General features: G+C 52.1%; 1 protein-coding gene across 2 annotated transcripts in view; it reads right to left on the bottom strand.

The window, feature by feature from the left end:
- The window catches only part of LRIG1 (leucine rich repeats and immunoglobulin like domains 1), a 118387-nt gene that overhangs the window by 23834 nt on the left and 68779 nt on the right, over positions 1 to 25774 (bottom strand). For both annotated transcript variants that reach the window (XM_065884546.1, XM_065884548.1), the window contains 6 exons: positions 14230 to 14367; positions 11820 to 11963; positions 10196 to 10339; positions 7271 to 7414; positions 4232 to 4375; positions 1726 to 1806 (listed from right to left, as the gene is read on the bottom strand). In XM_065884546.1, coding sequence (XP_065740618.1) covers positions 1726 to 1806; positions 4232 to 4375; positions 7271 to 7414; positions 10196 to 10339; positions 11820 to 11963; positions 14230 to 14367 — 795 coding nt within the window. The remainder of the gene's footprint in view (positions 1 to 1725; positions 1807 to 4231; positions 4376 to 7270; positions 7415 to 10195; positions 10340 to 11819; positions 11964 to 14229; positions 14368 to 25774) is intronic.

Raw genomic sequence — 25774 nt, 5'->3', positions numbered from 1 at the left:
AAGATCCTGATCAGTGGGGCTGCGTGGGAGGAGACTGGACACTATTTTACAGTGTCACCGTGAACCCACTGCTTCCAAACACCCACGTCAAGCGGCTCAGTGCAAGCAAGGGTTGCCTTCTTGGGACTTTACACAGGACTGTTACCCCAGTCCAGTGGGTCAAACGCTGGACTGTTACCCTAGTCCAGTAGGAGAACATGCTGGGGAACAGACAGCAGGTGATTAGGAAGGCGGCTCTAGGCTATGGACAGCGAACGGCTTTTGCAGAACCGGAAGCCCTAGTGCTCTCAAGGGTCACCGCCCCCAGCTGGCAGGGAAGAGCCTCCTGGAAGCCGTGACACCCAAGAACCGGCTCCAGGTTCCACCGCCGGGACAGGCCCCGCAGAGAAGGCTTGTGTTGAATGGCTGCTCAGGCGCCCAGCGCCCCGGCTCCACCATCCCCGCAGCCGCATCCCCAGCTTGAGGCTCCTCTGGTCAACGAGAGGCCTCTGTCCCACCCCGTCGTGCTGTCCTGGCTCTTCCCAAGCCTGCTGGGTAAAGGGTCCAGGAGGTGGGGGAGAAAGGAGCATTCTTCTAGGGGAGAAAAAGAAGGCCGACAGGCACTCGTGACCTACTATCAGAACGCAGGAGCCTCAAGAAGAGAACGAATCGTCAGACAGCCAAAACGGCTGACGCGTACAACTCCCAGACTAGCAAACGCGTGAAAAACCCCACTTTTCAAAACAAATTAGAAACGTTAACTCTGCAGAAAGACCCTCCCACCACAGGCTTTCCCGGAGCCTCGCCCTCCACTGCTGCTTTCAAAATATTTACTTTATCCTCGTGCTCTGCTCGGCTCGCCGTCACCACAACAGGCTGGGGGAGACGGAGTGGGGGCCGTCTTCTGTCTTGTCCTCCTCCAATCCCTCTCCCACAGCAGCTAGTGAACAGTGATAACAGCTCCCACCCCCATGCCTATATGTTCCTTGGGAGGCATCTGTAGAGTGCTGGGGAGATGCAGAAAGAGGGTAGGACTAGGGGAGGCACAAGGCTTCGGGGCCACACAGGTGAGTCCCAGGCCTGCCGCCCACCGGCTGTGTGATCTTGGGCAAAATCCCTTCCCCTGTGTTTCCTCATCTGCAGTAGAAAGGACGCGTAACACGGCCTGGCCTCCTGAGACAGACGTCGCGCACACGCGCGCACACATATACACACACGCGCACACACACGCCTCGCAAATTCTAGGAGCTTAGAAGAACAAACCCCAAACACCAGAAACCTTGAATAAAAAACACCTACTGTATGGTAATGATCGTTTCCATTTACGATTATGATTGACAACAAAAAAGACTGCCCGAAAACTCAAAACCATCAAGAGTTACTTGGCTTTAGACGTTTAGAATTTCTAGAAATTCAGTAAGAGGGCAAGACTCCTTTGAGCAAAGAACAACAAAAAAGTTGGCTGTTTTCACATCAGTCAAGAATTGAATGGGAGAAAAGACCCAACGGGCCTCCAAACACCAGCCCTCTAGCCCCAAAGAAACCAACACCCAGGGCAGCGATGAGGCAGCGGGTCAGGGAGAAGGTGGGATGCCTTCTGCCCCCCTATTCAGACTTTCCTTCCCAAACAAAAGAAGATAAATGTGCCAACGCTCCCAGGGGCGGGCGCAGAACACAGGGTGTAGGGGCCCGTGGAGCCGTCTCCATGCACCAGCCCCACGGATCTTCCGACGCCCAGATACTCACAGCTTGCTGAGGCTGTCAAGCCCTGTGAAAGCACCACTGGTGTCCTCAATTGTCCCCGAAATCTCGTTGTGGTCCAGGTCCCTGGGGAGGAGACAGACAGAAAGCTCACCATTCAGTCTGTGGCAGGAAGAGAGACTCACACCCATTCTGCCACCTTGAAGAAGCTCGAAACATCTCGGTGTGTTCTAGGTGCCCAAACGGAACATCCAGTGAAGATTAGAGGTGTGGGCTTCCCTGGTGGCGCAGTGGTTAAGAATCCACCTGCCTATACAGGGGACACGGGTTTGAGCCCTGGTCCGGGAAGATCCCACATGGTGCGGAGCAACTAAGCCCGTGCACCACAACTAGTGAGCCTGCGCTCTAGAGCCCGCAAGCCACAACTACTGAGACTACGTGCCACAACTACTGAAGCCTGCATGCCTAGAGCCCGTGCTCCACAACGAGAGAAGCCACCACAATGAGAAGACCGCGCACCGCCACAAAGAGTAGCCCCTGCTCGCCGCAAATAGAGAAAGCCCATGTGCAGCAATGAAGACCCGACACAGCCAAAAATAATAAAAATAAATTAATTAATTAAAAAAAAGATTAGGGGCATGACCACTCAGCCACCCTGCCGTGAGAACTGGCTTTCTCAGCCTCGCAACACAGCTGACGGAGGCCTTGGACTGGCAGCTCCCCAGCTGCATGTGCTGCTCCCCAGTGGGCACATGCCAGGCCCCAGCGGAAAGCCTGCTTTGGATTCTGCCCCCAAAGAGCGGACTTCTGTCCACTGCTCTGAGAATGAGTCTGAAAGGTTCCCTAAGGTTCCCACCTGCTTTCACCCCAGCCAGGGTCCCTTTCCCAGACTTAACCGAGAAACTGCAGAAGGCACATGGAGGAAAGGACGGGGAAGAAAGAGGCCGCGGCACAGGGCCCTCCCTAGTGGGTTTGGCGCCCAGAGCCCGTCTCCCCCCAGGGCCTGCACAGGTGCTGACTCCCAGCCAGGGACGACATCTGGGTGCTGAGTCAGACTGGTGACCCAATTGCCAAGTCCAGAGGACCAGGCCAACTTTTCGGCCCAGTCTCCGCCAACAACGCAAATCACAAGGCCAATGACTCAGCTTCCTCCCCCAGCTTCCAAGGGCAGGTCACCCCAGCGGGCAACACACCCCACCTGGCAACCAGGCCCCCGTGCTGCCCTGGGCTGGCCCGCTCCAACTTTCCACGAGCTCCGCCACACCTTCGCCTCCTGAGCCTCAGCAGACGCGGGCCAGGACCAGAAAGGATGCTGCTCTCGGCTCCCCTCCCTCCGCGGGGAGGGGAGCTCGTATCTTGGAGAGAAATGCTCATTCTGACCTTTACTTTACAAGCGGAAGCTCAGAGCCGAGATCCTGAGGCTGGAAGGGCCTCCTCCTTTCATCAGGTTCCTCCCATTATCTTGGTCCTGAAACACCCGGGACCCGGGGCTGCTGCTCTGTATGCCTGTCTCCCTGCTCCAAGCCCGGTTGCCAAAGTTTTTTCTCACTTCTCTGGCCTCCTCAGTCTGAACGTCCCGGCCTTGTCATTCAGCACTGCCATGGCTCCGAGGCTGACCTCGGCTTGAGCAGCCTGGCGTCCGGGCTCTTTCTCACTCCTCCACGACGGCCTGGCACGAAAGCCTTCTCTGCCGCCTCTGCCAAGCGCAAGTGCAAAGGCCTTCCTCCCCGTCATGCTGGAATAGGCCGCTCTTTCTGCAGGGGGCACAGCTGGGAGGGAGGCCTCAGACCCCACGGCCACTGCCTGTTGAAATCCAGATGCCGCTCCCACCGTCCCCAACCCCCGCTTTATGGCTTCTTGTTCTGTTGCCTGGAAGTTCTCGAAAGCCCAGAAAAGCCCAGAAAATTTTAAGTCCCAGAAAAGCACCCTGCAGCGACTCCTGGCAACTCCCTCCACCTCACGGGGAACTTCGAGTGAAATGACATGATCATCTCCATTGTGTTAAATGACCCTAAAAAGGCTCCGGGAGAGACACGGGGTTCCCTCATCACCTCTTCTGGAAACGGGCGTCCTGGAGGCAGGCTATATGCTGAAGAAGTTGAGACGCTAGCCCAAGACACGAGCCTCAGGACTGCCCTGTGGCTCAGATAGAGATACTCAGGACTGAAACATGGAAGTCGCAGCGGGAAGGCTCAGGATGGGAAAGACGGCCCCAAGGCTGCTGACCTGCGGGCGGCAGCGCGCAGCCTGGGGAACCTTTCCCACTGCCGGACCCCACGTCCCGCCAAGCGCACTGCAGGAACCAGTGCGTGGTGATGACAGTTTTCTTTGAGTCGTCATCCCTCTAGGCACCACCCCGGGGGGAACGAGGGACACTTTTCTGCTCAACTAGCTCTTTTTCGATTTATTACATGAAACTTTGAGAGTCTGGCACACATCGCAGGTCAGCTTTGGATCTAATTCTGACTCAAGACCAATGAGAAGGGAATGCAGTGAAGCAGCCGGTGTGCTCTCTTCTGCTCTCCCACCAGCCCAACGGGGAAAGACGTACAAGACACGCAGGCTTTTGAGTCCCCGGAAGGCGCCCTCCGCAATGTGACTGATGGAATTGTGGCTGAGGCGCAGGACGCTCAAGCTACTCAGGTCAGCCAGGCTCTCCGCGTCCAGCCGGGTCAGGTTATTGAAGGACAGAATCCTGAGGAAGGGGAGTGGAAAGCAAACATCACAATCAGGTTGCACGGCACTGCCCTCCCTCTCTTCTCCCGAACGTAGAGCCACGGTCGGCCAGTCACCTGGGTCCCAGTGGGAAGGGATACGCCCACGAGGATCCCAAGGGCAAAATGGTCTCACGGTTAGAAACCCACCAGGGCTTGATACCCATACATTTTGACTCCTGGAAGGAGGGCTGTAAACTGTGAGCACTACACAGCCCAGGGTCACACAACAAAGAAGCACAAGGCTCCAAGCCCTGCATGCACCTGGTGTCCACGGCTGGTCCTGATTCAGGCCATGACAGATCTCTCACGGCTGTGGCCTGAGACTCTGGACAGGACGCCAGCGGGTTCTCATAGTGAGCAAGGGAGCCGGACAGCCTCCCAGCATCGGCCAGCAGAGGGCACCACCAGCCACTGCCTGGAACAAGCCTTCCTCACTGAACTGCAGGCCTCACCTGGGCAGCACCCCGGGGACCAGAGTCTCCTATCCGGGCTACCTCGCCCTCACCCAAGCCAGCCTCTTAGCATGATCCCCCTACCGTAAGTAAGGAACACACCTCCAAATCACACACCTTCCCTGAGCATCAGAATCAATCTTTCTTTCCTCCCAGCACAGTCCCTGCGTCTCTGACATAGCCCTGGGTTGGTTACTTAGCATATTAGTCATCTATCCTCAAAAAATGGAATCTCTGGGCTGGGGCAGGAGGAAGGAAAATAAATTCGGAGAAGATTAGCAAGTTTTTAAAGGTAGCAGGGAGTGACAGTTTTTGTCTCCTGGAAAAATAAGTCATGGTGCCTGTCAGTTGCAGAGACCTGGCAGGAGATCAAAATTACATCCTCACCTGCAATTAAAGAATTTAGTTTAAAGGAGGGGCGGGACACACACGTGGAAAGCAACTCTAAATCTGGCTCCAAGGTTACCTGGGTGTCAGGCAAAATGCTAGGCTGGTCAGGGGACACTCCCGTGACCTTCTCTGCCCCTTTGGAAGGGCACAGAAAGCAGCCGGAGGGGGCACAGGGAGGGTGCCCCTCTCCGCTGCCTCAGCACCAGGGCGCACACACCCTCTGCGATTCAGAGCCTGTGCAAGTACGGCCCCCCCGGGGGCTGAGAAGACCTCTCCCGCTTCCCTGTGGCTCCCAGGCCTGGACAGCAGAAAACCATGGGTCCTGGGAGTTCCCTAGCGGGGTCAGGGCCTGAGGGAAGAGTCTTTCAGAAGGCATCCCATTCCACATGAGAATACCGTGCAGGTGCACTGCCTGGAAGGGTCAGGAAGCTAAACCCAAAGGGTTAACACACACACACACACACACACACACACACACACACACACACAATCCAAGGAAAGCCAGCCACAGGAAAGAGGTGGGACTATTGATTTCTGCATTAGGTAATGATGGACTCACTGAAATATAAACTCCAGGTCAGAGTGGGGTGGGTGGGGAAGGGAGGGGGGGAAGAAGGAGGGGAGCTGGTGGAGGGGAAGAACGTGGACAAATAGATAAAAACACTAGCTGCAAGACCCAGCAGTAGGTTTAAACATCCCCTTAAGTTTGCCTGCTGAGGGCAAGAGACAGACAAGAAAGACAGGCTTGGGGTTGGCACTTGTAATGATTCACCCCAGTGGGTGAGTCTTTCCCTACAGTCAAGCCTAGAAAAAAGAAAACCCACCCAAACTGCCTTAAAAAAAAAAAATAAAGAAACATACTGGACTACACCAGAATTGAACAACCTTGAACATATTGAGATGAAAACCATGTTGAGGAGCTACTTTTTTTCCTCCAAAAACCCCAATCTTCTAGACGTGGGATTAAAACAAAGGGACATGACTGTGTCCACCAAGTCCCAGGAAATGCTGCTTTCATGATCAATGACCCGCCAGGACACGGCAGGATAGCCCAGGCCCCAGCTCCCCCCCCCCACCCAGGAGAGAGCCTGTCACTGCGGGTGTCAGGGACCCTGGGTGCCAGCTCAGGGGTTCCGAGTCCCAGCCTGGAGCCCCGTGGGGGAAATCTCTTTACGTGAAGTATAAGCACACATTCCCGTCTGCACGGGAGCCTCGCCACCAGGCCAAGGGACCCAAAGCTGGGGAGGGGAAGGAGCCAGGTGCCTGGGCCACTTGTCAGGGGAAGGACGACAGAAACCACATGACAGAAACTACATGCACGTAGAAATTCTCCCACTGTCAGTGTGTCGCCGTCCCTCGGGTTCACTGTCCTTTCCGTGTTTGAGCCCCAATACAGGCACACCTCGTTTTAGTGCGCTTTGCTATGTTGCGCTTTGTAGATATTGCTTTTTTTTTTTTTTTTAACCAAATTGAAGGTTTTGGCAACCCTGTGTAGTAAGATGATGGACAGCATTTTCTAGCAATGACGTATTTTTTAATTAAGATCTGTACATCATTTTTTAAGACATAATGCTGCTACACACTTAACAGGCCACAGTATAGCATAAAGATACTTTTCTATGCACTGGGAAGCCAAAAAGTGTGCGACTTGCTTTACTGAGGTGGTCTGGAACCGAACATGCAGTGTCGCCGAGGCCCGCCCGGAGCCCCTCTCGTGAGAGAAGCACGTGTTACGTGGTGGAGCCATTCGTAGACAGAGGCTCTCAGAACAGCCACCCTTCGACAGCAGCCCCTGCTAATGTGAAGTGGGGCAGAGTGGAGATGAGCTGGGCCCCAGTGGCTGCAATCCGCGGGGCTTCGGGGTCCCGTTCCGGGCCTGCCTGCTGGGGGCTCTTTCCTCCCTCCGCAACAGGCCCCCGAACTCCCAAGCCCGCCGTGCCATGGGATGCGCGGCCCAGAGTTCCCCGGGCTCTGGAGGAGCCACCTCCGGGCCGTGTCCACAAAGCACCTGCGGAGCCAGGAGACACTCACAGCTCATGCAGCTTCTGGCAGAAGCTCCAGCCGTCACGGTGGATCCGGGAGATGGAGTTGTTGCCAAGGTGGAGCTGGTGCAGGGCCGTGAGGCCGTAGAGTGAGCCGCTGTTCACCTCCGCCAGGCTGTTGTACTCCAGGTGCCTGCAATGACGGCCACGTGCGCGGGTTGAGCGTGGACCCCCGGGGGCTCATGCACCCACCCAACCCACGGTGAAGGAGCGGCTCCCCGGCATCACCCAGGATCCGACAGCACTGCTGGAGAGATTGGTGAGGGGGGTGTGTGCACCTACATGTGTGTGTGCACACCTGTCTGGGGGGCAGGAGAAGACACTCAAAGCAACGCAGATGGCGGTGAGGACCCAGGCCGACTGAGAGAGCTCAGAGGCCAAGGGGAAGCTCCTAGAAGCAACCTTATCAGCCGAGTACAAGCGAACCAGCACACACACGGGCAGAGGAGCTCCAAGCAGAAGGCAAAGCCCACTCCAGGAAGAGAAAGAAGAGAGATGAGGAGGAAGCTCTCCTCACGATCCCCATCTTGCAGATGAGAAGACTGAGGCTGGGGGAAGCTAGGGGACCTGCCTAACACTCATTCCCAGCTCAGCCAGAATTCAAACCCGGGCCTCGCTAACCAAGCCTGGGCTCTGGATCACTGCACCAAGAAACGCGGTTTGAGCTCTGGGGTCAAACTACTGGGATTTAATTCTCAATTCTGCCACCTGGCTGGTTGAAGGAGCCTGAACAACCATAAAGCGGAGCCACCCAAGAAGTAGCGACTCCATAGGGCTGTGCTGAGAAGGAAGAGAACGCAGGTCAGCGACTCGGCATCGGGCTGAGAACTGAGCTCCTGCTAAATTACGTAAGGACGTTACTGCCATCCTGCTTCTCGACGCTGCACAGCCCGGCCACAGACAACCCCGCCCCACGGGACTGGCCTCTTGAACAGAAGCTACTCCTTCAAATGCTGCTCCACGTTCAGTATTACAAGGGCTTTAGGCAACCAGGTTTCACTTTTATCCATCGTCCTTTTTCTGCCTCTGCTCAAAAGGTTAGCCCTTAATTTATAAATAACCTCTAAGGCAGCTCTTTCTTCACCCCCCAATTGGTATGAATTTGTTCACCGTAAAACCCAAATGTCATGTGCTAGGGACTCCATGTTCTTCTGAGAATTCTGACTCCCGGCCCTCCCAGCTCACGACCACCTGGGTTCCAAAGTCCAAAATGACAGTTTTAAGAATGTCAAGGAGAAGCGTGCTCGAATATGTAAAAACAGAGGCAGAGCCACACAAAGGTGAACAACGAAGAGAGGGAGAAGAAAACAGCAGTGTTAAGGATGTCATTTTACGAAGTGTGTGTGTGTGTGTGTGTGTGCGCGTGGTATGTGTGTGTGTGACGCTGTGCAAATCGAGAGATGCTCCCGATAATGAGGACGGCTCAGAGGGTTGATGGAACTGGACCTGGAGTTTTTGTTTTTTGTATCAGTTGCAAAGATAACTGATAAAAGGCATAAACGGAGTGATGAAACTTGTAGAGACTGGAAGGGCAGGGGGGTGTCCTCAGCAAGCTAAATCGTTGACCATAAAGCAAGAAATCTCACGGTGACACATCAAGATAGTGGTATAAGTGTATTAACTTGGAAGCTACCACTACAAATAGAAAACCCCAAAAAGAGAATGATTGGAAGTGACTGCTCGCCTCATGGGGGTGGAACTGGGGGAAAGAGAGAACGGCAGCTGGGGCTGGTGGGGGGCAACAACTACTTTTCTTTACAATTTGATTTTGCTCAACTACGAGTAAACGTTTCTTTTGATTAAAAATAAATAAATGTAAATGTTGAAAAGCTGAAGCTTGGTAACTGCCTCGTCTGCCCTTCTCCGGATGCTTTTCCATCCCTCCACAGGCAGGCAAGCCCCGTGATTGTCCACATCTGGCTGAAGCGAGCGCTCCCTCGATAAAAGTGGAACATCTGCAGCGAGTGGCTTGATTAGTTCACAGAACATAAATGAATCTCTCAGGATGAACTATACATTTTTGGCCCACCTGCACATCAAGAAAGACGGTCAAACCCAAAGTGAGGAGAGAGGGAACTTCCTGCGGCGTGCGGGAGACAGGAGAGGATGTGGGAAGGGAGCCCACTGTCCGCCAAGGCGGCAGGGTGGGGGTCTAATAGGGAAGAACAAATCTGACTCCACGTCAGATGCCTCTTTTACTTTAACCTTCGCCTTCTATTGCTTTTGCTTCCAGTTAAGAATCTTGCCTGTAGCGTGAAATATACAGGGTAGCCCATTTCCAAGGCTCTGACCTTTAAAGGTGTTAACACTTTTCTGTTCACATAGAGATAAAAAGTTGCAGAACAGCGACTAACATTTGTCCGGTTGGAGGTTTACAGGAACATCGGGACCTGACCTACACCGTCAGCTGCAAGGACAAAGGATTCCTACACCAAGAAGTCTGCAACAACCAGCCACGCCCCTGCCTCACCTGGCCTTTAAAAATGCTTTGCTGAAACCCTCTGGGGAGTTTGGGGTTTTGGGGGCACGAGCCATCCGTCTCCTTGCAGGGCCCCGCAATAAACCTTTCTCTGCTCCAAACTCCGACGTTTTGGTATTGTTTGGCCTCACTGTGCGTCGGGCAGGTGCACTTGTGCTGGGTTAACAAGGGGAGGGGAAACGGGGAGGGGAAGCAGCCCCAGCAAAACAGCCCCTCTTCCAACCTCACGAACCAACTCGCTTCACTGAATCCAATGAAACTCCCCCCAAGAGATTTTCTTAACCTGCAAGAAAAACACCCTGAGGTTTGGCGAAGTCCCCAGAGACACTGAGTGGCGCCCAGCTGAAGTCCCAAAGGGCAGGGGCTGGGCCCGGCCGAGGTCCTAAGTGGTCCCTCAGCGCCTGCAAGAATCCCCGGCGCCTGGCCCGCACTCACAGCGCCTGCATCCTGGCCAGACCCCAGAAGGCGCCGTCCGTCAGCCTGCTGATGTTGTTTCGCTGGAGCCTCAGCACCTCCAAACTGTCGAGCCCTTGGAACGTCAGGCCCTCGATGAGCCGAATCCGATTCCGATTGAGGTCCCTAAAGAGACGAAGCCAGCGGTTCAGAGCGTCCCCCACCCACGGCCCCGCCTACGACCATCGCCACGCGGTCCCCAGAGACAATCCCGGGAAGCCGAGACGTACCACAGACGTGCACGCCCACGTGCATGCAGACGCTGACGGGCCATTGCTAACTGGTGAAAGGGGGGCCCAGAGCTCCCAGAAGCCAGTCCCACCGCACCCCCGAATGAGCAAGTGCTCCCATTTCTTCCCCAAGCACCCATGACCCCGCAGTGAGAAGGGGCTATGACTCAGGAGGTGAACGTCTTAGGTGAGCTGTCTCTTAACTCAGCAGCAGAGACCCACACCAGATGCCTCAACCCAGGAAAAATCTAACCAACGGGTGTCAAACGGCAACGACATTTCCCACCGAGGCACTACTCAGGTCTCTACTGATGGAGAGAAGTGACTGCCCTCAGGGGCGGGCATCTGGGCGCACCGCGAAGCGTGCACACGGGCTTCCAACCCCCGTGTGCTGAAGCCTCACTGAGCCAAAAGATCTCAGGAATCTGGGTGAACTGGCTCCATCGGTAACACTCAAGGAAGGGAGAGCACAGCCTGACCAGAAAGCCCCTGGATTTCCCCAAATACTTCTGCAGTGTCTCATGACCCACATACGGCCCTGAGCATCCAGAGAGCTTCTCCAGCATCGGAGAGGGCATGGCCGGGCCCCGCCGCCCAGGTGTATCGGAGCGGCGGGAGGGAGCAGGGCGGGGCACACCCCGTCTTGCCGCCAAACCTGGCCGGGAACACTTGTGTTGTTCTGCTTAAACCAAACATCGATTATCAGCTTGTTTTCCTGAGGTAGCACTCTTCTGATACAAAAAAACGACACCGGCGAACAAAACAACCAGGGGACGAACAGTCCATCCGGTTCTGGTAAATAGAGGTTCTCTTGACTCCAAACCCTGGGCCATTCTAGGAGGGCACTCAGCCATGCTGGTCAGAAAAGTAAACAATTACACCCTTGCATTTAAACAAAAGTCAATTAACTACCTTATGAGATTAAGGAGATGAAGACGGTGACCCATCTCCTGCTTCCTACCTCTGGCTACACTGACTTCCTCTCAAACTGCCCGAGCAGTGCCGGACTCTGTAATGTCCACAGTACAGATTATCCGGGTGCCTTAAAAAAACACAAAAACCTCGGAGATACATAAGGAACCCCACGCCCACAGTCTAAGCATTAGCCAGGATCAGCTAGGCAGCAGGATTCCTCACTGCATTTTGGAAAGTGCCAATGAGGACAGGCACGTACATCCTCGGTGGATCTTTCCTCGGCAGCCTGGGGCAGCCCGCAGGCACCAGACCCAGCTTCTAATTTGCATCCACGGTAGTTGATGCACAGCCTGACCGAGGGGCAGCGGGGAAGGGGGTGCATTGGGATCGAGGTCCTGGCGGAGATTTGGCCTCCGTGAAGTGTGGCAAAGCTTAATTAAAGTGCAGGTCTCTGTACTCACAGTTGTGTCAGCCGGGGTAACTTGAATGCTTTCACAGGAAGCTGGGTGATCCTGTTTTTGCTCAGCCGAAGCGTTAGCAGCGACCGTGACAGACCGTCAAATGCTCCCGACTCCAGGGTGCTGATCCGGTTGCTCGCCAGGTTGCTGGAATGATTCATGAGAGAAAATGCGGTGGTCAGTGGGAGGCCTTCCTCATTCTGTTTCCGACACCAGACCTGCCCGAGTTAGGAAAATGAGCTAAAACACACCCAGAAGCACGGGTTTCCAACGAGACATCTGTCGTCCCGAGGCTGCAAAGCTCACCTCTACTCCCAGACTCGGGTGTCAGGATCATCCTTGTCAGGCTCGACAGAAGCCCTGTTTGAGCCCAGAGCTCGCTCTGCTCGTGGCTGGAGGGGTTTACCCCAGGAGGGTGGGAGGGAAGTCAGTTACCTCCACCCCAGCTGGGCCGCTGCAGGAGTCCCTCGCACCCACTACCTAAGAGTTAGGGTTCAAGGTCGGTGAGGAGAGCCTTAGGCAGCAGAAAGTCCACTGCGAAGCAAGGTCGGAGTGGATGTCATAATTTGGAGCAACAGCCTTTAATTTTGAAGTGGGTCTCGTTGTATGACGTGTAAATGCGCATAAACCAATTCATTTAAATAATTTTAAATGTGTCAGAGAAACATTCTAGTTAGAGAGATCTGCGTGAGTGGTTACCAGTGGGGAGAGGGGAGGGGAGAGGGGCGAGACAGAGGTAGCGGATTAAGAGGTACAAACTACTAGGTATAAAATAAATAAGCTGCAAGGATATATTGTACATCACAGAATATACCCAATAGTTTATAACAACTATAAATGGACTATAACCTATAAAAATTCTGAATCACTAGGCTGTACACCTGAAACTTACATAATACTATAAAATCAACTGTATCTCAATGAAAAAAAAATTGTTTTCAGGGGTCTGCATGGAATCCCTTTAAAAAACAAGCAATAGTTACATGGGATGTCCACCTATAGGATTACATGTGCAAGGGGCACCTCCCCTCAAAACGCAACGCACGGGGCAGCTAAGGTCTATGCGTTCTGTTGTATGTAAATTACATCAAGGAAGGGGAAAAAGGGAGAGAAAAGGGGGTAGCAATTTGGTCTTTCCTATGAGAAGTTATCCCCAACACTTTTCCTTCTACCTTCCCTAGACCAATGGTGCTTTTTGTGGCTTAAGCAAAAGAGAAAAAGGACCAGAGAGCATTTCCTACATTGGAGAACGGAATGGAAGAAGGCATTCTTCGTCTCCATCAGGCAGCGGCCCAGGACGGGGCACATGAGGATTCTGTGCGAACGGAGCTGGCCTGCTTGTTCTCAACACTCCAGATTAAAGAAGAAGAGTCTGTGCGATGAAGATATACCGGCCAGCATGGGCCAAAGTACAACATCCCCTGCTTTTAGGCAGAGAGAGAGAAGGTCACTGCCATGCAGTTTAGCAGCGGTGGTTTCTCTGTCCCAAACAAGTCAGTGCCAGGTGGCAGCCGGACACCTTTCAAAAGCCCTAACTGAGGGCTGAGCACTGCCACATCGGCCGAAGGATTAGCCAAGCAAGGCCTCCTTTTTCCAACTCTGGCGTTTTGACGCAGCCTAAGAAAGAAACCGCTCCTCTCCTCGGGGATCTCAAAAAATCTGTGTGCCTGGCCTTGGCCTCTGAGCACATGGGTCACAACGACCCCTAAAACCAGCCTCACGAACAACCCTCCGAAGCGCTCACTAATAATGCAGGGGATGGGGACTCACCTGTCACCTGAACGTGCCTTTTTAGCCTGAGTTTTCAGTTTCTTCCCCAAAGCAACATTTTCCTACCAATAAGTGGTGGGTTAAACAGGCTTTGACTGTTTTTCTTCTGTCTGCCAACTGGCGGGGTGTGAGATGGGGCAGTAGGATGGGCGGAAGAGAAACAGACCGACCGAGACGGTCAAGAGAACTCAGAGGATGCACGAGCACTGGCTGGCTGAGCCTCTACAGAGAGGTTTCGCTCCGATGTCACTCATCTAACTACCCCCAAACCTTTGTTCTAAGCTTTCGTGGGAGGCAGCCCAGTGAAGGAGAAAGCAAACAGCCTTTGTGGTCAACACGGCCACGTACTTCAGGCCTAGAGTCTGCTCTTAAATGGTCAGTCTGTTAGGCTACTAAACATCTCCCCGCCTCAGGCTTCCTCAGCCACCTCGACAGCCAGAATAACGCTGCTGTACTTGGAGATGATCTATGAACGGGCTAACAGAGGACTACAGACCTGGGTCTCCTGCCCCCTGCCCTGCTGCGGGAAGACAAGGGAGGTGTGTGCCCATCCCACCGACTCAGCCGGGCCACGCTGGAGGAGAGGAGGGAACGTCCACCTGCGTCCAGACCTGGGGGCTGCCGGCAGACCCAAGGCACTTACAGCTCCTTTATGGGCAGCCCGTGCGGGAAGCAGGTGCTCCGGATCTCTGTGATGTTGTTGGAGCTTAGATCCAGCACTTCCAAGGAAACGTAAGCCTTCAGCTGACTCCCTGCCACGCTGCGGATCCTATTGTGTTGCCTAAGACACACAAAGGAAGGTGAGTCCAGCACGTCATTTTGCAAAGAAGCTATTTTCCTTCACACTTCTTCCAGACATTTTTTTCCCTAGCTGCTTTGCAATTTCAGAAAATTACAAACGCTATGACACTCCCTTTTTATTTTATTATGATTTGGCCGCGTCGGGTCTTGGTTGTGGCACGGTTAAACGACATCTCCCATCCCTCTTTCCATCAAGTTCTTACCCGCAGACTGGGAGCTAGACAGAATGTCAAATTCTTTGTCTGTGACAAGTTTGTCTGCCCAAGTTCTAAGCCAGGCTACTCTCCCCAAGGACAGGAACACAGGGGTGAGATTTCGGACGTGTGGAGAGCCGCCTGGCATGAACAGCACTCAGATCTTACTGGTACACCTTCCCACAGAGGATGTGCCCAGGGCAACCAGCCAGCTTCTGATGTGGCTCGCATCTAGAATCTTCAGAACCTAGTCCAACCCCATCACTTACAAGAATGCAGGCACCAGAGCCCAGAGTTCAGATTAATCCAACTGAACGCATCATCACATACCTCACATTTTACCAACACCTGCCATGTACCAGGCGGGGCGACAGGCACAAGGGATGAAAAAAAGATTGCAAAATCCTGACAGCCTAATAAGGGACACGGGAACTCAGTGCTGGGTCTAGCCGGAATCGAATCCCCTGCACCTCCAACTCCGCACTCTTGATAGCTCTGTTCCTCAGTTTCCTCATCTGGAAGATGGGGCCACACCCTTTACTTCAGGGATATGGATGAGCCCACCTGAACCACACTGCTGTGTCTCGCAGATGTTCACATAAGTGTTCAGTGTTTATCTCCCTCCGAGACTTACTTGTCCTTTAACCCTCTTTCTAAAAAATCCCGCAGTCTAACCCGCCAACCAGTATCTATTAATCAGGAGAAATTCGCCAGATGCTAACCAAGGCTGGAGGGAGCAGATGGACCCCATGTGGGTTTCGCTCTGCCTGGCAGATTCAAACCACCGCGGCCCCGATCCCAATACTCAGATATTTCAGAATCTGTGGAGTGGTAGCGCTGGGCCTCTGGGCTCCAGCCTTTCACTCAGGCCAGTTTCTGAGTAAACAGTATCGGGGTCTCCAGCCAATCAAAGCATTCTTGAACACGATACAAGTGAGCCAGGCGTCGCTAACCAAGTGGCATCTCTCTTAAACAAACACTTGACCAAATCGTTTCCAACAGGCATAAACAAGGCCCTCTTTCCCAGAAGCTCTGGGGCTTCTCGCCGACGCCTTTGTTTTCTTCCCCTCTCTCCCAGGCCCTGAACCCAAAAATCCATTTACAAGGGTACAGCTCCTTTACACACAGCAAAGTCACACCAGAATGAGAGGCCCCTTTTCCCTCCATGTGCCCCACCCTCAAAACTACTTCCTTTGAGTTCTTTATTAAGTTCTTAATAAAGATAGTCTCTTCAGTTTTCTGACTCCAAGAGAAGAAGAATAAAAGAATAGAAGACCTTTATTATGTAAAGTATGGGAAAAAAGAACAAGAAATAAAGGGAGTAGAGCTGAGCCTCATCCAGAAACTCTGAATGCAGTACCAGGGAGCTGGGAAAAGAAGGTCTGAGGAAAGAAGGGAAGGGGCGCCGCTGGCCCCAAGTCACACAAAGAGGGACCATACACAGTCCAAGGGACCACGGGACAGCTGCGAGCCCCCGCCCACTTCTCCCACTGTCCCTCCACCCCGTCCTCTCCTCTGGCTCTTTCATCTTACACCTTCCTTCTTTTTTCTCGTCTGTGTATTTATGCACTGAATCAAACATGTTCTGGGCACCCGCTCTGTGCCAGGCCCAGGCTGGAGGAAGGATGCTGTGATGAAGACGGGTCTCTTTCATACACTGGAAACAGGTCCCTGTTGAGCAGAAGAGGCAGCCATGGAGATGAGAAACAACGGCGCGTGGGAGCGAGGACGGATGAGACCTGCCGGGAGGGAGGGCGGAGCTGGGGAGGATTCTGCCGGAAGAGGCTGTCGGGGCCAGCTCCAGAGGGTGGGATGTGCGTGCTGGCAGGAGACGGGCCGGGCAGAGGCAGGGGGACCACATCAGGCAAGCCCTTGCAGATGCCCTGAGGAGTAGGGCATCCGTGTCCCAGGGGACCAGGTGAGAGGTGGCGGCAACAGAGAGACAGACACAAGAGAAGAAGAAGAGAGGGGTCCACAGGACCTGGAGATGCCAGATGGCCGTGCAGAGAATGGTGATCCTAAATTTTCTAGTTCAGAAATGCTAAGGTAACCAGGCGACTGGCTACACCTTCCATCCTTGCCCTTATGGCCTATTCTCAAGCCAGCAGCCGTAGAGATGCTCTCAGGGCGTCTCACAGAATGGGAGAAAACATCTGCAAATCACCTATCTGACGAGGAGTGAATAGCTATAAGACACAGGAACTACAACTCAACAGCAACAACACGAAAAATCCAAAGGACTCAATCAAAAAATGTGCAAAGGGCTTGAATAGACATTTCTTCAAAGAAGATAAATGGCGAACGAGCACGTGAAAAGACGCTCGACTTCACTAAGCGTTAGGGAAATGCAATGAGATAGCACCTCACGCCCACAGCATGGCTACTATGAAAAAAACAACAACTCAGGAATGGTATGTGGGCCAGAGGATGTGGAGAAACTGGAATCCTGGCGCAGCTGCTGAAGAAAACGGTGCAGTAGTTCTTCGAAAAATTAGGTACAGAATTATCAGCGTGTGACCCAGCAATCTACTTCTGGGTGCTCATCCAAAAGAAATGAAAGCGGATCTCAAAGAGTTATTTGTACACCCATGTTTATGGCAGCATTACTCACAGTAGCCAAAAGGTGAAGCAACCCGATGGATGGATGGATGGATGGACGGACGGACGGACCAACATGACAGGTGTACACATACAAAGCACTATCATTCAGCCTTAGAAAGGGAGTTCTGACACACGCTATTAACACGGATGAATCTTGAGGACACTGCGTTAAATGAAAATACCCTATGACTCCACTTCCATGAGTACCTAGAGTAGTCAAATTCATTGAGACAGAACGTAGAGTGGTGGATGCCAGGGGCTGGGGGGAGGGGGAGCGGGGAGTTGTTTAATAAGTTTGGAGTTTTCATTTTCCAAGATGGAGAAAGCTCTGGAAATTGATTACACAACACGAGCGTACTTAACACTACCGAACTGTATACTTAAAAAATGATTAAGATGGTAAATTTCATGTAATGTGTACTTTACTACAATTTAAAAACAAAACAAAGCAAAAATCAGCCAGTTCACAGGACTTGTTTGCCTAAAACTCAAATGACGGCTTTCCTGTCTCACTCAGGACAAAGTCCTTACGATAGCCTCCGAGGCCCGTGTGGTCTGCCGCGCACTTGCCTTGCTGCTTCACTTCCTACTCTTCCGCCTTGTACTCTGCCCCACACACTGGCCCTCAGACACAGCAGGCAGACTCCTGACTCACGACCGTTGCACTTGCCTTTCCCATTGCTTGGAATGAATGCTCTTCCCCCAGAGATCCACAGGTCCCATGCCCTTACTTCCTTTCCATCTTTTTTCACATGTCACCTTCTCAATGAGGGGTCCCTGGCCACAGTCTCTAAAACTACAAGCCTCCCTCCCCCCACCATTTCCCCCTCCTCCCTCCCCCACACCACTCTCACACTTTCCACTCTCTTGCCTGCTTTATTGCTCTCAGTATTTTTTAATTATCATCTGTTACATCCAGTATTTTGCTTATTTCTACCTTAACATCTTCTCTCCCACCAGGATGTGGCTCCATGAAGGCAGAGATGTTTGTTTGTTTTGACCACTACTGTGCCTCCAACCACTGGAATAGGGTGAGGCACATAGTAGGTCCTCAATAAATAACTGTTAAAGGAATCACAAAGAATACAGGTTGAATTCAGAAAGGCTTAGACACAGATTTGGGACTCATCTACATTTAAGTAGAAGAAAACCCAGGCAAGCAGATGAGTGTAATCAGGAAACATGAAGGAAAGAGTTTGCCAACTGCCCCGTGGCAGCACTGCTCAGAGACAAATGACCCAGCCCACAGTGGCTTCGGAGCTTCTTGGGGCTCAAAGAGTGCACATCATCTTCTCCCCCCAGGTCTGGTCTCTCTGCTCTAGACTCTAGACCAGCACTCCGATCAAACTCTTCCTGAATTCCTCCTATTCAGGAAAGCTGACCACACAGCTCTATCTCCCTTCTCTCACAAGAGCAAGAATCATACCTTGTTAGATGTCTCTGTGGACCCTGGCAATTCCACCCAAGGCCATGAGTTCTTCATGGGCTGGAACATGGCATGGCATTGAAGAACATGGCCCTGCCTGAGTTCAAATCCCCATTATACCACTTACAGGTGTGAACCGCTATAAAGGTGGTGTGAAGTTCCCAGGCCCTGTGGGCTGATGTGACCTGACATGAAGCAGGTACTCAATAAAATGAGTTCGTGTTTTTATTAGCCATATCTGTACCCTCAGAGCGATGCTCAGGACCTAGTTTGCAGCGGGTGCTCTGGAAAAAGAAGTAATGAATGGTTCCTAGTCCTGCCCGACACTTCAGTGCAAACAGGCAGGCCTGACTCCTTCTTGGTAACAAAGGGCTGACTCAGAGCTCTCACTCTTAGCTTCATGCATGAAACGAGGCTGCTCCAGCTGGAGAGTGTCAAAAACCCCACCACTGAGAGACTGGGCTATTTGGGGAGCTGTGCTTCAAATTAAATCCCAGATTGAAGCTTCTGCAGGATTCAGGGGGCCTAGAGATCTGGTGGGTCCCCAACCAGCTGGATTACATCCTCCTCCTCACTCCTGTAGCACGTGGGACTCGGGCCCACACCCCTGAACCCAGCCCACCAAACCCTACCCCACCAGGGACATCCCCTCCGGACACCTGTCCATCAAGGTTCAAAGACCCAGTATTCAGGAAACCCTCCCTCCCCCTCCTTGAGAGATGTCCCACTTTCATAAAACTCTCCATGTTTTAATGCCACGTGCAACACGAGCGGTTATGTCACTCCTGTAATGTTAACTAACTGTCCAGTTTTCAAGGCCCCCGTTCACCTTTATAACCTCTGAATCCTTGTCCAAGCTCTTTTTAACAACAGCCGACCAATTACCGAACACCCCTCTAGGTAGCAGGCCCTGGGTGAAGGCTCCGTGAAAAGACACAGCAGCCTCAGGAGGAAGGTACTATTATCATCTTTACAGCTGAAGACACTGGGGCTCAGAGCTCTGCTGGCCTTCAGCCACGGTCACACAACTGGGACACGAAGAGGAGCCAGCGTGCAAGCCCAGGGGAGCGGGACCCCCCCAGCCCATCCGAGAGGCTCTCCAGGCGGAATTTTAGGTGCACTGCCCCAGATTCAATCCGTAAGCCTTCAGCAGAGCTTGGCTACATGTGAATGCCGGCTGGCTATTCCTGGGTCAGCTCACACTGGTCTGTGTCATTGGCCTCAGCCAAGCCGGCTTTTGTACCAGCCTCCCAGAGTCCTGCGTGAGCGACAAGTCTGCAGAGAGCTGTGGAGGGCCACGCTGAGCAAATAAGGCGGACGAAGCTCTGGCTCACAGTGATGGATGCTTGGGGGGAAAGAAGAGAACAGTGCAGGACAAGCTGCAAACGGAGGCCCTTAGGGCTAGAAAACAAGAGTGAGGAGAGGGCAGCGGAGAAGACAGTGTTAGAGGAGTACTTCTAACTGGTCTCATCCAGGGAGCAGCCCAGCCCTTTCTCTGCCACCAAACAGAATCAGAACAACTCTGTGGTGACAGGGACTCGGGGGAGGGGTGGTGGCCAGCTCGTGCAGCCTGTGCCTCCACCCCGGGTTGGTGTAGCCCTCAGGCTGTCCTCTGGGGTGCGGAAACTGTAACACGGCAGAAGTCTATTAAACCAACACCTGTTAAAGGCTTCACAAATAAAATCCGGCTTCAAAGGCAGACAGCGGGAAAGATAAGCTCTCTCCACTGGGCTACGTTTTCAGAGTCGATGTTAAATTAGACAGTAAAACACCCGGAGGCATCTGAAACCAACACTGAAAGCTTTTCATCGTAAGTGATTGTTCCACTGTGGTTCTGTACACTGGGGTTTAGAAGGTAGTGCCCTTAGTGGTGGAAAAGATCTCGTGTCACAGATAACAGCCAGGAAGAAAGGGCGAGGGGATCAAAGGAAGCAGCGTCAAGTGGATTACAGCTGGTTGCTGAAATTACGCACCTACTGTCTACACCAGGGGTCAGCAATGGATTCTATAGTGGGCCAGATTTTAAATATTTTAGGCTCTGTGGGTCATGCGGCCTCTGTCATGACAGCTCAACCCTGAAGGTGGGGTGTACAAGTAGCTGCAGACAGTATGTGAGCCCAGTATGGCTGTACTCCAATAAGACTTTCTTTACCACAGCAAGCTGTGAGCCGGGTCTGGCCCCTGGTCTACAACATAGAGCAACCGGTTTGGATTTCTGGGAGGCAGGGACCCAGGTTCTAATTCTCGCTCTGATGCAGCTTTCCAACTGTGTGTAAATCACTCTTTTTGAATCTCGTTTAACCACCTGCAAAATGGGGCTAAACACCTCTCTGCAGCAGACAGAACCCTCCCAGGCTCCCTCCAAAACCCAGGTCAGACATCAGTAATCACCATCTTTCCCAATGATGTCTTTCCTACCCCTTCAGGAAGTGAAACGGAACCTAAGTTTACATCATTCTCACGCTCCTCAGAAGACGATCCAGGTTCCTGCCCGGGGCCAGTGGAGGCAGGCTGGCAAACAGAGTGATCTTACAGAGAACAGACATTCACACTGTGTCTCTTCACTCTTTTTAGTTCTTCCAGTGACACAGAAAGAAACACACCGAAGCTGGCCATCACACCAGTCCTAATATCTAAGCAGGCATGCCCTCAGCTCTCCCAGACAAGTAGGGTGACTCACAGCAGTACGCGTGGTCAACTCCTGCAGTGTTGACTCTTACTAGATACAGCAAGTTTTCCATCATGTTACCTCAACATCAAACTTTTAATAATCAGCAAAACTCCAATTACAGCTCTTGCCTCATCAGAACCTCTGGCTAAGGAATAATTTCACACAATCTAGCCCAGAAATGGGGGTAAAAATGTAATACACCTGCCACCACTCCCGTCCCTCCCCTCCCGCCATTCCCCACAGTGACCCAGGCAGACGCGGTTAATCAAACTCCACACCCGGCAGCCTCTGAGCACCCAGAGCACGTTGCACCTGGCCCATCGCTGTGCTGCCCTGGAATTCTTCCTACGGCTCTGCACCACCACACCTAACCCCACTGGCCCACGTAGCAGGTGATCAAAATGATCAGGATGAAGGCGCGTACACGGTATTAATGATTTAATAACCCGAGGAGCCCTGATGTTTACCTAAGGGGGTTCGACTGTATTATTGCAAGCGCTAAAAAACATTAATCATTTCAAGGACACACAAGAAGACATTGATTTCTTTTTTGTTGCAGAACACAGCAGTTTCCAACAGGCCATGCGGTCGGGGCAGGGGGACAGTCATTCTGTTTGTTTGCAAATGTTTTTACTGAAATATCACAGGCATACTGAGAAGGGCACAAATGATAAACGTAGAGCTCAATGCATTTTTACAAAATGTCTGCAGCCGGGTAACCACATAACAGATACAGAACATTTTCAACATCCCAGCAGGCTCCCTCCTGTCACTTTCCTTGTCATCTATTCTTCCCCACGGGAACCTTAACTTCTACCACCTATGATTAATTTTGCCCGTTGCTGTGCTTTATCTCCCTGGAATCGTTCCATATATACTCTTCTGTATCTGGCTACTTTCACTCCACATATGAGACTCATCCATGTGGTTGCATTAGCAGGACTTAAGTCTTTTTCATCACTGCGTAGTATTTCTCTCGAGGGAACATAGGGCAATTTATTTTTCATTCTACTGCTGATGGACACTGAGTCATTTCCGGTTTGGGTTACTGCAAAAACCACAGCCATGCACAGGGACATGCCTTTTGCGCATATCTTTTGGTGCATATTTGCCTGCATTTCGGGCAGGAATCGACGTCTAGGGTGGCACTGGTACACAGTCATGGAGCCCACATATGTGCAGCCTCGGCAGACGCCGGTAGATTCCTTTTAACCAAATCCTTCAGGGTTGAAATGCATCTGAAAAGTCATCTGATCCACATGCCATATCTCACGCTGCCTCATTCAACCACCTTCTCTGATGCCACCGCCCCCGTGTGTCCCTCCTTCCTGTACCATTCCCCCACAAACAGCATTAGGAATACAGCCTGGAACCACAGAGCATGAAAAAGCTCAATCTAATCTTGTCCAGGTGTCAAACAGAGTAATTGTATTATCAGTGGGGGGCCTGAGAAGCACCAAACAAGGGAAAAAAAGAGAATTAATAATTCTAAGTCCAGGGGCTTCCCCGGTGGCGCAGTGGTTGAGAGTCCGCCTGCCGATGCAGGGGACACGGGTTCGTGCTCCGTTCCGGGGGGATCCCACATGCCGTGGAGCGGCTGGGCCCGTGAGCCATGGCTGCTGAGCCTGCGCGTCCGGAGCCTGTGCTCCGCAACAGGAGAGGCCACAACAGTGAGAGGCCCGCGTACAGCAAAAAAAAAAAAAAAAAAATTCTAAGTCCAAAATTGGTAAGAAAACTGTGAATGTGCCCGTTATTGGGACCGATGCCCATAAGCATCTTGAAAATAAAGATAAGGAGATTTTAAAAACAACTCCTGAATCCAGGAGAGCTTTCCTGGGCCAATTCGAAGAAAAGTTTCTCTTCTCAGAGTGACAGTTGAAAGCATCACCCTCTCACTAGGGCTGCTTTGCATTCGTCTTCTTAAAAATGAAAACCAAAACCATCTGTTCTATTGCATAAATCGATAATTTGCCTTAAGAAACCAGTGCCTCATAAGGACGGCCCAGCCTGGGTTATTTGCTGGACAGGAAATGAGACTCCGAATAAGCAGGTCTCCTTCTGTCTCTTGCTCACTCCCTCTCCCCACACCCGCTGCTGGTGAATCACCAGTTCCCTGGGGAATTTTGGCCCGATTCTCAGCCTGGCTGCAGATGACGTTCCGGATCTGTTTATTCAGGTGGAGATCGGACAAAAAACAAGAGTGGCCCAGTGGCGGGATAAACAGCCTCCGCCAGGCGGGGTCAGACCCTCCGAAGGCAGGACTGGGCTGTGTCAACCGACCTCCCGACCCGTTCACTTCCTTCGGGGTCACTTTCCCCTTGGGGTCTTCAACGGACCGTTTTGATGAACTCCATATGAAGAGGACCCGAGGTCCCCAAGGCGCCTCGATGCACCACATCCCGTTTGGTTCTCCCACCCGCTGGCTTCTACACATCGAGCTGGAAGTCCGAGATCTGGAATGAAGAAACTCAGGCACAGTCAAGAGTCAGCCACTATGATTCTGTGAAGTTAAGAGCGGCCCGAGCCACGAAGGGCTGCAAATCATCAGGATCCAATCCCAAACTACAAGCACAAGACGAAGATGAGCCCTCCTGAGGAAATGCACACTGCTGAACAAAAGCAGCTCATCAGAAGAGGAACCTACTGCATGACTCCAAACACACGACCTCCTGCCAAAGGCAAAACTGTGGGGACAGCAGAAAGATCGGTGGTCAGCAGGGGTCCGGGAGGAGAAAGGAACGAATAGGTGATGCACACGGGAGTTTTTTAGGGCCATGAAACTATTCCGTGTGATACTGTAATGGTGAATAAGCATCACTGAACATCTGCAGAAGCTCAAAGAATGTACAACACAGTGAACCCTGGAAAACTATAGGTTTGGTTAATGAGAATGTCTCAGTACTGACCTATCGATTGTAACAAACCAGACTAATGCAAGATGTTAACAGTAGGGAAAACCAGAGGGGCACATCGCAGGGTATAAGGGAAGTCTCTGTACTTTCTGCTCCAATTTCCTGTAACTCTAAAACTGCTCTAAAAGTCTATTAATTGTAAACAGAACACAACAAAACCTCCTAAGGTATTAAGTAGTCCCAAGATCATGACATCATTAGAATGTAAGTATAGTTGGTCTTCTTTACTGCTGTATCCTTAGCACCATGAGTATAGAACCATGAGTATAACATAAAAGACATTCAATAAATATCTGTTTAAGACTCACAGATTTAGAGAAGGAACTTAAGAGGTTACCGGGTGGGGGGAAGGGACCGATTGGCAGTCTGGGACTGACATGTACACACCACTATATTTAAAATAGATAACCAACAAGGACCTACTGTATAGCACAAGGAACTCTGCTCAATATTCTGTAATAACTTAAATGGGAAAAGAATTTGAAAGAGAAGAGATACATGTGTGCGCATAACTGAATCCCTTTGCTGTGACCTGAAACTAACACAACACTGTGAATCAACTATGCTCCAATATAAAGTAAAAATTAAAACAAAAATCTGTTGAATAAACAAATGAATTACAGCTTCAGTTCAGTCTCCTGTATGTGCCACCACATTCCCGAACAAAGGAGTGTTATTCAGGAAAAAAAAAAAACAGGCAAAATCAACCATTCAATTAAACAAAGCTTTTAAAGAGAAAAATGAGAGGTGTGATGTAGAATTAACTTTTTTAGGCAGGGAAGCTGACAGTCTTAGAAGAACATGTCAAACACAATGGACTTTCAGGCTGAGCGTGCATCTCCCGAGTCCAATGTTACCCCGAACACGGACATTCGTTGATCAGCCGGGGTTGGCAGAAGTGGTGGCTCTACTCACCACGCAACGGCCACCAGTCCCCCCGTCACCCCACCCCTGGCAGCAGCGAGGGCACATCGGCCCTAACCCAGGTCTCCATAGCCACACACATGCTTCCCCACTCCTGCCTCAGCCACGGTGGAAAAGGAGGAGGAGAAATTCAACCAGGGGAGCTCCAACCCGACACGCTGACCTTAAAGGAAGCCCTTTAAGCCACGTCTGGACTGCGCTCCCCAGGGAGAAGGGCCATGCCATTTCACACTGGCAGGGACTTCTAAGGGCTGGCTGGGCACTCAGCTCCGTGACCATGGGGAGGTAACCTGCCCTGCATGTGGGCAGGGCAGAGCGGCACCAAGTCGGGCCAGGAGATGTTGAGTTAGGAACAGCGAGCCACTCCATCTGTACTCCCATCCACAGAGGGGCATCCCGGGTCAGAAAAGCCTGGAGAGTTTCTCTCTCCTGGTCAAAGCTGACATGGCCACTCTCGGCTTTATCTTCCCTTAAATGAGTCAATCCAGCCCTTTTTTTCTTCTTTTCTCCCCTCGCCCTGGCAACCTGTTCCCTGAACACCCTATCCTCTGCACCTCGGGGGGTGGTGGGGGTGGGGAGCCCAGCTGTCAGGCCGCGTCACGTGGAACCACACACCCTGGTACCAGTAGGGAGCCCATGGCTGAACCTGACTTGCCCGA

The sequence above is a fragment of the Phocoena phocoena genome, chromosome 10, assembly GCF_963924675.1.
Source record: "Phocoena phocoena chromosome 10, mPhoPho1.1, whole genome shotgun sequence".
In the NCBI taxonomy this organism is placed as follows: domain Eukaryota; kingdom Metazoa; phylum Chordata; class Mammalia; order Artiodactyla; family Phocoenidae; genus Phocoena; species Phocoena phocoena.
Note: the sequence above shows the minus strand (reverse complement) of the source record. Positions and strands in the feature narration are given on the sequence as shown.